This window comes from Ctenopharyngodon idella, chromosome 19, assembly GCF_019924925.1.
Source record: "Ctenopharyngodon idella isolate HZGC_01 chromosome 19, HZGC01, whole genome shotgun sequence".
Classification (NCBI taxonomy): domain Eukaryota; kingdom Metazoa; phylum Chordata; class Actinopteri; order Cypriniformes; family Xenocyprididae; genus Ctenopharyngodon; species Ctenopharyngodon idella.
The window spans coordinates 3,299,744-3,312,883 of NC_067238.1; the positions used below are offsets into that span (position 1 = coordinate 3,299,744).

Consider the following 13,140-nt stretch of genomic DNA (forward strand, 5'->3'; position numbering starts at 1 on the left):
GAAATCGCCTATCACTAGATATTGTTGAATAAAGTCGTTATTTTGTTTTTTTGGAGCACAAAAAGTATTCTCGTCACTTCATAACATTAAAGTTGAACCAATGTAGTCACATGAACTGTTTTAAATTAATCTTTATTACCTTTCTGGGCGTTTGGAAGTGTAAATTAACTTGCTGTCAATGGAGGCCTCACTGAGCCAACGGATTTTATCAAAAATATCTTAATTTGTGTTCCGAAGATGAACGAAGGTCTTACAGGTGTGAAACGACACGAGGGTGAGTAATTAATGACAGAATTTTAATTTTTTGGTGAACTAACCCTGTAAGTGCTCGAATTAAAACGGAAGTATACTTTGGGCTTTACACTAGTGGTTTTCAACTGGTTGGTCGATACCCCAAAATTGGCCACAGGTCACAGGTTTTGACAGGATTGAGAAATGCAAAATGCAAATAATAAAAAAATAACTACTATATAATTACTATGTGCATAGTAAAAGAGAAAAAATTAATAGACTTATTAATTGGTTGGAAAAAACACAGTAACACTTTAGTATAGGGAACACATATAAACTATTAACTATGACTTTTTCCCTCAATAAACTCCTAATTTCCTGCTTATTAATAGTTAGTAAGGTAGTTGTTAAGTTTAGGTATTGGGTAGGATTAAGAATGTAGAATAAGGTCATGCAGAATAAGGCATTAATATGTGCTTATTAAGTACTAATAAATAGCCAATATTCTAGTAATATGTATGCTAATAAGCAACTAGTTAAAAGACCCTAAAATGAAGTGTTACCAAAAACACTATACATATCTTTTGTTGCATCCAATCAAACTGCGCCCAAATGATACATCAAATATGGGTTCGATTGCAGCAAGGCTTAAAATGATTCAAGTGCCAGCCACACAAGACTTTACCTTTCCCTTGTCTTTCATTCATAAGCATAACATGGGAGACTGTATACACAACCTAATGCAAAGACGTTTTGCAGTCTGCTGCAAACAACAAAAACAAAATTTTGGGGTAAACTCTGACCTGCAAATGCATATGATGTGACCAAAATTTGTGACATAAATTTCCTATTCAGCTGTTCATGTGTCAATTGTGCATTTTCTTGGGCCTATGCAGTTTTCAATAAATATATTTTTTACTTTTATACAACAAACAATTTTGGTACTGTGTATGGTTGCCACTTATAATTTGGATAATTTGGGTATTAAATCAAATCCAGCTGAAAACCACTTCCTTAAATCTCCTAGATGTTGGTTTTTCATTCATCTGAAAACACCTCAAAATGTGAGTCTACTGCCTCTTGGCCATCTCCATATGCCTTCAGCTCAATGACCAAAATCATTGATGCAGTATGGTGTAAATGGGACTCTGTGGGGTTCCACAGGAAGTGACCGCCAGGCTAGGTAGTTTCCTGGCTCGGGCTGTGTAACAGACGGTCCGTGTTGGCTCTGACAGCCAACCGATCTCCTGCAGCGGGGCAAGAACAACACTGCTCAAAATACTGACAAACTAGTGACAGAAAGCCACCACACATACAGTATGAGCAGGGTGCACAGTGCAGGAACTACAAAGATTCTAGCTTTCAGATGGGTGTGGAGAAGAGGACATTCATAGCTGTTGTATGTCAGTATTAAAAACTGGATTTGCATTTAAAAAAAAGAAAACAGTGCTTGCAAGGCAGCTAAATAAATGTTATGTTAGTTTTTTGTTCTAAATTAAATGGTATACCAGAGCCACCCTTGCTTTTTTCACGACGCTCACACACATCTGGTTTTCTTACAGCTGTGTACAAGAATTAACACCTAACATGACACCATCTTTGGAGTGTAAAGACAGATATAGATGGCTAAATAAATGCAAGAAAGAAAATGCCAAACAGAAATGCAAGAAAAAAAGACAGATTACAATTCAGTATGCAAATAAATGCAAAATAGAAGATGAATCACAAATAAGTATGCAAATATTACCATGACATTATCACTTTGGGTTTCATTCTGAATAGCCAAATGCTAATGAGGTAAATCAATTTATATTAACTTTTTACATTTTACATTTTACAAGTATAATGCTTACAAAAGTAAAATATACAGCACATAGACAGTACACCTAAGAATAAAAGAATCTACAAAACAAAGTTAAATGGAGGTTTAAGCTTACAGAAAATTATGAAGAAAAGCAACCAAAAATCTATTTCTATACAGTGCTGCCTTGCAAACAATGTAACAAAGATATACTGCAAATATACATTCATTACGCTTTTATACTTTCTTTTTGTTGCATTTGTACAAGTGTTGTGAATTATAATGACTTACCCTCCCTCACAAATCTGTACCCGTGAGCTGTACTTGGAGGTAGATAGTTGGTCGTCCTTCTCCTCCTCTGTTTTCTTTTCTACATCTGTCAACTCAGCTTGCTGGGCTTCTTTCGGTTCTGTGGGATGAGCGGCATGTACCTACACTCGAGAGAGACACGGGCAAGTTCACCAACCCTATTCCGGGTGCCCAGGGAGACAGAGATGGGGGGGAAGTCTCATTCAACATTTTAATTTTATTTCTTATAAGTAAAATTTACAAGTTTACTTGGTAACACTTTAGAATACTGATCCTTCATTAATGAATAACTACACAGGAACAAATAAGTAATGCATTATTAACACTCTAGTAACTACTATTAACTAACAAGAAACTCTGATTAATGAATTAGTAAGTAATAGTGCTCAGTTGAATGTGGTAGTTCACTATTAGCTAATCAGTAACTACAATTTTTTTCATACCTCCCAGAGAACTACTAAGAACTACTATATACAGGTTCATAATTAACATTAATGATGCATAATGTATAATTAATTCTAAAGTAAAGGTCATGGTAACCCACTAGTAATGACTGAAGTATTACCAAATCCTTCAGAAGGAATTACTAATTAATCAGTATTCTAAAGTGAAAAACATGATAACTCTCTAGTAACTACTGAAGTCATTGTAAACTTTTGAGGTTTTTGTACATTTTTGTACGGTTTTGTACAGTAATTCCTTCTGATGTATTTGGTAACACTTAAGAAATTACTAGTGGGTTACCATGATCTTCACTTTAGAATACTGTCCAAATAATTAGTAGTTCCTTTAGAATTCTATAGTAACTCTTGAGTTATTACTGTCCAATACTTTAAAAAACCTCAAAAGTTTACAATGACTTCAGTATTTACAAGAGAGTTATCATGTTTCTCACTTTAGAATACTGATCCAAATAATTAGTAATTCCTTCTGAAGGATTTGGTAATATTTCAGTCATTACTAGCGGGTTACCATGATCTTCAGTTTAGAATTAATTATACATTATGCATTATTCACATTAATTATGAACCTGTATATAGTAGTTCTTAGTAGTTCTCTGGGATGTATGAAAATAATAGTAGCTATAGTAAACTACCACCTTCAACTGAGCACTATTACTCACTAATTCATTAATCAGAGTTTCTTGTTAGTTAATAGTAGTTACTAGAGTGTTAATAATGCATTACTCATTTGTTCCTGTGTAGTTATTCATTAATGAAGGATCAGTATTATAAAGTGTTACCGTTTACTTTTATGTTGTCTTGTGAAGATTAAGTTTAATGGCTTAAAAAAAAAGTGTGGGGACTGTGAAGCTAATTGTGAGATTTGTAAGTCACTTACCTTTTGTATTACTTAAACCCTCATATGCCTTTTAAAATACTGAGCAAAAATCATAATCCCCCAATGTCAGCTAGCATATCAGTTATTATCCCTACTGAAAAATTCAGCCTTAAGTGGTCAAGCTGAACATGGTAGCTGGTTAACCAACTAATGACCAGCTTGGAGCAGCTAGAAACCAGCTACCATGTTCCAAAACACAGCTACAAACTTACAGTTTTTTTTACACACACACACACACACACACACACACACACACACACACACACACAAAAAAAAACAATTTCTGAAACCTGACACTCAAACACCAGAACCACACACCAAATCTGCAAAACAATACACAAATTCTCAGCCTTCAACTCAGCTTTCAATTTCATAAAACACTTTTTGCAAAACACAACACACAATTCTCTATGTAGCACACACAAATCTAACAGGAAGTATCTTGATTTCCTTTTTAAAACACAACCATTGTTTCTGTCCAACTACACATGGTTGATGTATTTACATTTTTTTTCAACTGCTTACACACAAAATCCTTACTTTTCATACAATTTCTGAAACCTGACACTCAAACACCAGAATCACACACCAAATCTTCAAAACCATACACTAATTCTCGGCCTTCGACTCAGTTTTCAATTTCGTAAAACACTTTTTGCAAAACACAACACACAATTCTCTATGTAACACAAAATCTAACAGGAAGTATCTTGATTTCCTTTTTCAAACACAACCATTGTTTCTGTCCAACTACACATGGTTGACGTATTTATTTTCTTTCATACTGTATTTACAACCACAAATGTTTACAGTAAAAATAAATAGTTTGGTTTCAATCTTGCTTTCGTGTTTACCGTGAATTTTTCAACATTTCTCTGCCAATTACTTTCAATCTTGTACAGAAATGTACATAGGAGCTCATGAAAGAAGAGCTTTAGGTTTTGAATAACTGTGTGTATATGATATATCCGAAAACAGAATATTATGGCAAAGGTGTTTGCAACGTAAGAAAAATGTTTGCTTTTGAGATGTGTTTGTGATATTTTGAATGCAGTGCTTCATTTTGCAAGAGATGTGAGGCATTTAGCATTTTGTGTGTGCAATTCCTGGATTTGTGTGTAAAGCTTTGAAAAACAGAGGCAAAGTTTTAAAAATGTGTGTAAGCAGTTGAAAAAAACAAAAAAACTGTAAGCTGAATTTCCAAACAGGGCAGAAATAAATGACTTGATAAATGCAAAAGTTGTTACATTTACCTCAGTCACGTTAGGCTTTTGGGATTCAGGCGTCTCTTGTTTCCTGTCCAGAGAGGGTGAAATGGCTGCCATGGTGTAGATGAGTGGTGTTTGTCTCTGCCTGCAGTGCAACAGGGCTAGCATTTCCTTGCTTGTCAGGCCAGGAGGGTATGGATTGCGGGTACTTGTACACCATGAAGAATAGACTGAGTTTTGTTGTTCACTCTGTATGGATGGATTGGGCTTTGTGTAGTTTAGATAGCACCAGCTAAAAGTAAGGTTAGTGTTAAGAGTCAGAAATGGTGGTTCTTTGTGTTCTGTTGGGAAGATGACACTTTGCTCACCCAGTCTTTCATCCTTCTTGCATTTAATCAAAACTTCATCATTTCCCCTTTCATTTCCCTGGTTCTCCTCCTCTTTCACTCGTTTTTGCTGTTGCTCACTTTCTGGGCTGAGCTCTTCACTGCTTGTGGGGGATAGCACGCGTTTAGTTGCTCCAGCACTTACTGATTTGGATCCATCAGATATTGGTTGTTGGTCCATAATTTCAAACTTTGGGGCCACTGCAACTGAACTGACTCCAGAGCAGCAAGGTTCCTGATGCCTTGAGGCAAATGTTTGTGAAACTGTAGTATAAATGGGGCCTGCATGGTGTGGAAGGTGTGAATTAAGACGGACTGGAATTCTCTGGGCTGGTAATGGTGTCAGTAGTTCTGTGTTTGAAGTAACGTCAAAACCGAGATTCTGATGGTGGTGATAATTAGTGAGGTATGGTTGGTTCACCCTTGTATCAGAATTCACTAAGTCATTATCCATTGGAATTTCAAGTTTGAGTCCTGTCGACATTGAAGAATAATGAGCTCTGGCAGCACCTGATGGACAAACCAGACTTCCCATTGTTGTGGGCTGTTCAGTATAAATCAATGTGGTCAACTGCAATGCATTCTGCTGGGTATTCTCTGATAAAACATCCTGTGATTGCATGATCTGCTTCTCACTAAATGAGTGTACGGTATTGCTTAAAGACAGAAGATGGGTGGTGGTTGTACTGTAGGAGATGCCTGGGCTATGGCTAGGTGATGTGCTAGTCCTCTGAGTTGGAGAACTGGTCTTGAAGACTTTAGAAGATTGATCTTCTTCCTCAGGTTCCCTCACTGCACTATGCCTCATTAGAAGGCATTTCCGCCTTTCCCTCCATCCTGCAGGGGTCCGATCTGGAGACAAACTGCTGTAGTCAAATGACTTACTGCGAGTTTCCTTAATAAGGTTAACATGTTGAGGAACATGGGGTGCCTGCTCAGATGCAGAGCGCCTCATTTCTCGGTGAGAATTTGTGGGAATTGTCAAAGTATGACTGGCTCTTGATCTTCTAGTTGGCATCATATCTGCATCAGCTTTGCAAGCCTCTTCAAATGAAGTTGATCGACTGGAGGTGTGAGACACACAACTGTCTTGACTTGGACTGTGAGGCAGGGACATCGATTCAAAGCTTGAGTCCCCTGATGACTGGGCAGCTTCTGCAAGGCGGAGACGTTTCTTTTTAGGTGGTAACTTTTCAATTGGAAGTTGGGCCAAAGTCGGACTTCTTTGGGGCCATTGGAACTCACTGACTTTTTCAGTATCCTTGATTTTAGGGACAGTTGGAGGGGGTGATACTGCCATGGTGTTGGTGTTTGAATCTTCAGTGACCAGAATCTCTGGCACTTGGACATTGTGTTGCCGTACAAGTTTACGGAAGTATGGTTTACTTGTCTGCTCCTTTGATTGTGAGCAAGGAGAACAATGGGAGACATCATGAGAGTGAGAGACCTCATCTGGTCCAGAGGTTTTTAAAGTACTATCATGTTTCTCAAATGAACTAGTATGCTGTATGACAGATATTCCTTTCAAAGCACATTCTGTGCCATGTTCTTGACCTAATTCAATTGTCCCTTTAATAGGCTGTTCACAAGATGGTGTATATCCTTTGAGTGATATATAAGAAACCGAGGGTAAAGAAGGATCATCAAGTTCGATACTCTCTTCTTTTCTTCTTTTTCTAAATGCAAAAGCACCAGGACGAGTTGTGAATGTTCTTGTGTGTTCTTCCACTTGATAGACTGGAATTTCAGTTTGTTGAGAAATATGAACGGTGCAGTAGGTTTGTTTGTGTGTTTGATATCTCTCCCAGTCATTAAAAGCTATACCACATGCATCACACTCAAGTGACTCTTGTTTCTGGCTGGGATCAGGCACTGTAGGAACTGAGGGATGAGATGATGAGCTGGAACAGGGTTGCTCGTCTATGGTAATTTCAGCACCGATGGGCAATTCAATGGCAGGCTGTCGTCTTAGCATACCATGACGCCGATTCTGAACTGGTTGCTGGTCATCAAAGGATTGGCTAAGGCGAAGGCTACGAGAAGTTTCAGACACATCACTAACACTTGGATCTGAGGGCATGGAGTGACTTCTCAGAAGAGGAGCAGTTGATGTTGGGTCAGCTTGTTGCATACTGAGAGAATGGTGCTGAAATTTCTCACAAGGTACACCAAGAGTAATCGAACCACTGCTCTTTGTACTCACATCTATTTCTTTTGGACTGTGAATAAAAGGCTCTTTAGAAGAGGCTGGCTTCAGTTCTGTGCTGCTTCTCCTAGAGAGTGAGAACCTTCTTGGTTTGACACTGTCAATCTTACTGGTGTCTACCACAGCCTCATTGATGGTGATGAGTTTAGTTATGTGGTCAATGACTTGCTTTTTAGGCACAGAGAATGGAATTCTTTTACTTTCTTGTCCAGCAGGATGGGCATGTTGCTGATGAGCAGTCCTTTGTAATTGACCAAGGCGACCAAACTTTCCAAGGATGACCTCTGCATAGCTTTTGGCACTTGTGTTTGGTGGACTATCTTGAGAGACTTCTGTGCTCTCAGATCGAGAGAAATATCCTGACTCTGTGCTACCTTTGCTACTTAGACCAAATGAAGAGGATGTTTCATCAGATGATCCAATGGGTGTACGTCTTCCTCTGCTAAGTCTCATTGCAAGTCTCTTTTTAACTGCATGGGAATCCTCTGTACCTTGTAACTGTCCCTCAGAGCACTTGTCTGTGGTATTTTGCTTTTGAATGGATATCCTTTGTTTTTCTAAAAAGGAAGATGGTTGGCTTTCTTCATCTGATTCTGTAAGTGGCTCCTCTGAACAACTTATACTTGGTCCCTCCCTGTCTGCAGTCAGACCAGCTTTCACCCTGTGAGTATGCGACTTTCTGTGTTTGTACAGGTTACTTTTAGTCTTGAAGGAGAACCCACAAGGTGCACAAGGGTAAGGTCTCTCTCCAGTGTGGGAACGAATGTGTTTCTGAAGCACACTGGGCTTGGCACAAGCACGACCACAGTATGAGCACACATACTTTCCAGGCTTTTGAGGTTTACGCTCACGTTTTTGTCGAGGTGTACCTTCCAGGGCTTCATCCATGGAACAAGATGGTATAGCTGATACTGCTGAGGATGAAGCTCCAGATGGCATTTCACTAGGCTGCCTCATGTTATCATCAAGATATTCAGAACCACCAGATGCCCTCGGTGGCTTTCCCTCTTCAACAGTGTCTGTCTCCTGAGCAGTTTTCTTCTGTAATCTGAGGCGCTTTCTCTCAATATTAATACGTTTTTGCTGTTGTGCATGATGCTGCTGGGTGACAACCTTGTTCTGTTCATGATACTGTGGGACTGAATGTGGCTGGGGGCTGTCCACTGGAGTCTCATTCTGATTTTCTGAACCTCCAGATTGCTCCCCTGTGGTCAACTGGCTATGCAAGGCCTCCATAAAATGGGATGAAAGCCTGAAGTACTGTTTATTTCAGACTATGAATGACCAATTAATTGAATTAATTCAGAGCATCGCTTAATACTTTGTTTCATTCAACATATGCATAGATTGTGCATATTTGTCACAACTGGAGCATTCTGTATACATTATTGCTTGATGTGAGAAGAGCTTCTCCAAATGAATTTTATGAAATACCACTACAACTTTTTTCAGTTACAGATAATTCTGCCTCTTCTGTTTCTTGTCCTTTCTTGTCCTTGGAAATCCATGTCAGCTATGTTTTTTTTTTTTTTTCCACGAGTGCTCTGTCTGGTTCTCAAGTCCCTGTGTTCTGCAGATGCTTTATGTTCTGTCTGGTTCAGGTGATGATCCACTTCAGAGACTGAAATTCTGGGAAATACCAGAAGGCAACAGAATTAGTCAGACTGTCAATTCTACATTATAATTGCTGATAAAATATCATACAACACACCCTATATTCATGTGTGTGGCAATGCTCAAAGCCTCTGGTCTGTGGTCCACACGGAGCACACACACAAAATAAATATGTGAGCATTTGAAAGCAGTTGCCTGTCAGTCAGACAGATTGAAGATCTGATATCTAGATATTGAAGTTTGTACTTGGTATTTCCAATACTACAGAAAGACTTTTTTTAGTCGGCTTGGTACCAAAGTACCAAAACTTCTGATATCACTAAATCACTTAATGAACTACATCTAATGGGATCGTAGCTAAGCTTCTTCCTGCTATTAACATACAGTTTTTCACACTGACTGTTACACATAAGTTGACTTTTAAAAAAAAACTGTCTAACTGGACTAAAAGTAACACTAAAGTGTCTGTGTATATGAATGTGCATATAAAAAAAAAGAAAAAAAATGTCTAAGTAGCATGCAACAAAGAGTGAAGACTACAGGTTTTTTGGTATTCTTAACAAAAGCACAATTTAAGACTGAACTCACTGACTCTGACACTGCTTTCACTAGAACACAATAAGGAATTAGGCATCCCACTCACTGACCAGCTGGTATTGGCACCCACGCTTTGCTTTAGGGGGCGGTTAGGTGTGGAATCACAGGAGATCCTGCTGGTATATCAAAATCCCTGCCAACTATACATTCCTGCACAATGCTTATATGAATCCAACTCTAAGTGATCACAGACTTCCAGTTACAGTAAAAACAGAACATATTGATGAGTGTATGATTTAAGAATGCTGTATTGTGTATACATATTGGGAGTAGAGGATCTGACTGATGATAATCATATTCAATTATCCAAAATAATTTATTAATGGAAAATTAACTGGTAGAATTTAGATACTAAACCGTTGTGTTAGCAAAAGGGCTCTGTGATTTGAAGACTTTAAAAACGTGAAACAATAAGATCTAAACCTCTATAAAAACTGACTGGGTTGTATTCACATGTCATTCTGCGGCTCATGGTTTGTTAGGTTTGATGAGTATATGTAGGTCGGACGGATAGTGTAGGAGGCCTAAAACATGGTGGTTGTCTGGACTTGGATGTGAGTCAAGCAAGCATTCATCTCTCTAGAACCACCTGTTCTGTCCTCCCACTCAAAAACACTGGCGACCTTGAATCACAGACTGCAGTGGCATATCATAATGACTCATTTTAGCTCAAACACAGTTCTATAACTGTTCCACAATTCTGTATTCAAACTACACATATTACTTCTACAGAGAGACTGATCTGTCTTCTCTGAGCTGTTTTTCCAAACATGTTTTTGATTAAGAGACAGAATTAGAATTTAACTTGAAACACACAAGGAAGTCTTTTGGGGTGAACTCATAAAATCTCTGTAGGTAATCAGCTCAAAACATGATGTTCTCCTAGACCACAGACAAAACGTATATGTAAAAGGATTGTGCCAGCAAAAGGAATGACCAAGGGCAATGATTGTACTGAAATCATGAGAACATGAAAACATTCAATATGTGACAAAGAGAATCATCCAGCTGCACTGTGTATGGTCACTGGGCACCTGTGAGCATTTTAAAATATTTTATAACAAGGTCAGTTACGAGTCTTACCAAACCACAGTGTAACCCTGCCAGACTCAGATGGTTAGAAACTGGGAATAAAGCTCCGTCCACTCTGTTAAAACCACAAACACACAAAACAGAAGCTTTACACTGTACTTAACCAAATCTAAAATATGTTGTTTAAATACGTTTAAGAACCCTTGCCAATTTTCCCTTTCGCTCACTAATGGGCACCCATGGTGGTTCCTATAGCAACGGCCCTAAACCATGCAATGGCAGATGGAAGCAAAGCTGGAGGGCTAAATTTATCTCCCAGCATCCTCCCTGACTACAGAGTGAGCGCCTGACAAGCCAAGGTGCCCCCCTTCTCTCCAAAAATCTCTCTAGACAGGAGGTGATGGACAAGGAAAAACAATTTCAGAATCAAGTACTTATTTTCATTGTTTTCTTTAAAAAATTTAACAAAACAAATTTCCAATTCAATTTTAAAAGGTAAATGCAAATAAATAAATACATAAATAAAAATAATTAGGTTTTTTTTTAATTAAATACAAATTATCTGCACTATTGTGGCTCATAATAAATAAAGCATTAAAAAAACGCTCACATACACTGTCACTATAAATTGAAAAGATCAAGACAGATAAAAAAGCATATTTTCATATCAACAATTGTTCTGTCTGCAGTTATTGCAAGCTCATAATGAAATCTCTCTGTATAACTTCACATTACATAAATATTACTCATGCAGACAGAGATAAACTACACAAAGAATCTATGCTCTGCAGTCATTCTGCATCTGTTGATGCACTAAACACCTGTGTCAGGCATTCCAGATAAGCAATCTTTTGCCTTTCCTATTCATCTATTCTTCCCAGTCTCTTCCGTACACCTTACGCTTATCACATTAGCAAACCATCAACCCAATCCCAGTGACTTCATCTAAACCGTTCAACGTCCATCTCCCGGGATTTAAATTTCCCCTCCCTCCAGTGAAAAATCCATGGGCCACCCCCGGCATCCATCCGCCCCGAGTCTCATTCATACAGCAGCAGCGTAGAGGAGGACACATACGCAGTACAGTCAGTCCATTCATTCTCTCTTTGCTTGCCTTCTGTACTGGCAGCCATTTGAAACACACACACACGCACAGTACACTACAGGCAGCACACAGCCTCCCAGACTCAACGTCAGTTGGTACATACTGTACGACCAGACATATATAACTCCTACAATTCAGCATAACACATAATACGAACCATACAGATAGCCGAGAGCCCATTAAGATAAGCAGCATCAAGATCCTGTAAATGTGAGCTCTGCAGAAATGGATGTGTGTGTAATCTAGTAATCAAGCAGATTAGACTAGTAATCATCATTGTTTTTTCTTGTTTTGTTTTTTTTTACCTGGAAAGCTGCAGGTCTCCTCTTCAGCCCTGCTAATATGTGAGAGCAGTCAGGCTTTGAGTGAAGTCTGCAAGGCTGAGAGCGAGTGAGTCATAGCAAGAGAGACAGTGAGAGAGAGAGGCTGAATGTATGAATGAGCTGCCGTAGTCTAGCACGGTAACTGTAAGGCAAAGGGGAGGTGAGATTATGCTTCATGTACGGTGGATAGACAGTAAAGATTTTTTTATGAGTGGGGAGGCACAGATGTTACTTATCAATGCCAAAATGTGTCATATATTTTCAGGGACGTGGTGTTTTGGGTTTACTTTCTTAACATATCACCTGGTCTTGCAATCAGGACTGGCTTCATCCTAGAATGTACTTCCCGCTTTTCGCAATCCAGCCAATTCCCGGCAGAACATGCACAAAGTCAAGTCTCAATCTACATTATTTTATCACTGAACATTTTGTTTTCACTCAGACATACACTGCATTATACAATTCAGTGTAATGAGCTGAATAGGCATAAAATGGAATGGATTAGCAAAAAGACTTTGACTAACCACACACTCTGACTTAATAATTGTGTTGTTAAATTTTAAAGGCTTTCAGTGCACAAAAATACAAAGATTAAAAGGCAAGGTTTTCCAATAAACAATCATATATTTGTTATCAATTGTTCTCTATAGCCTACCAGTGAAGCATGACATCCAGTTGGGACCCATAATGATGCTTCAGCAAGAACATCAAGAAATAATTTCTTAATCAGTTTGTTAATCTTGTGTAGTAAAAGATCTAAATGTTTACCTTGATTACCTTGTCTCTGTTTTCATGGACTCTTATTTTGATATGCTTTTGTTTTGTTGTGCCTATTTTCAGTTCCTGTGTTTTTAGTTAGTCCTGGGGCACGTTCAAGTTCAAACCGTTGTGCAACATTTTGCTACGTTTTCCGGGTTGAACGACATGTTTCCTGGAAATGGTGTGCAACGGTGCGAGATAAGTTTTTTCTTGTTTGGTGGGTGTGTC

General features: G+C 38.5%; 1 protein-coding gene across 3 annotated transcripts in view; it reads right to left on the bottom strand.

Annotated features, from left to right (window-relative positions):
• Nucleotides 1–13,140, bottom strand: part of hivep3a (HIVEP zinc finger 3a) — a 52,305-nt gene that overhangs the window by 15,083 nt on the left and 24,082 nt on the right. For 2 of the 3 annotated variants that reach the window (XM_051872780.1, XM_051872778.1), the window contains 2 exons: nt 4,936–9,111; nt 2,324–2,463 (listed from right to left, as the gene is read on the bottom strand). In XM_051872780.1, coding sequence (XP_051728740.1) covers nt 2,324–2,463; nt 4,936–8,718 — 3,923 coding nt within the window. In that variant the 5' untranslated portion in view covers nt 8,719–9,111. Of the gene's footprint in view, nt 1–2,323; nt 2,464–4,935; nt 9,112–12,135; nt 12,375–13,140 lie in introns of those variants that run through there. The other variant, XM_051872779.1, reaches the window with a different exon arrangement.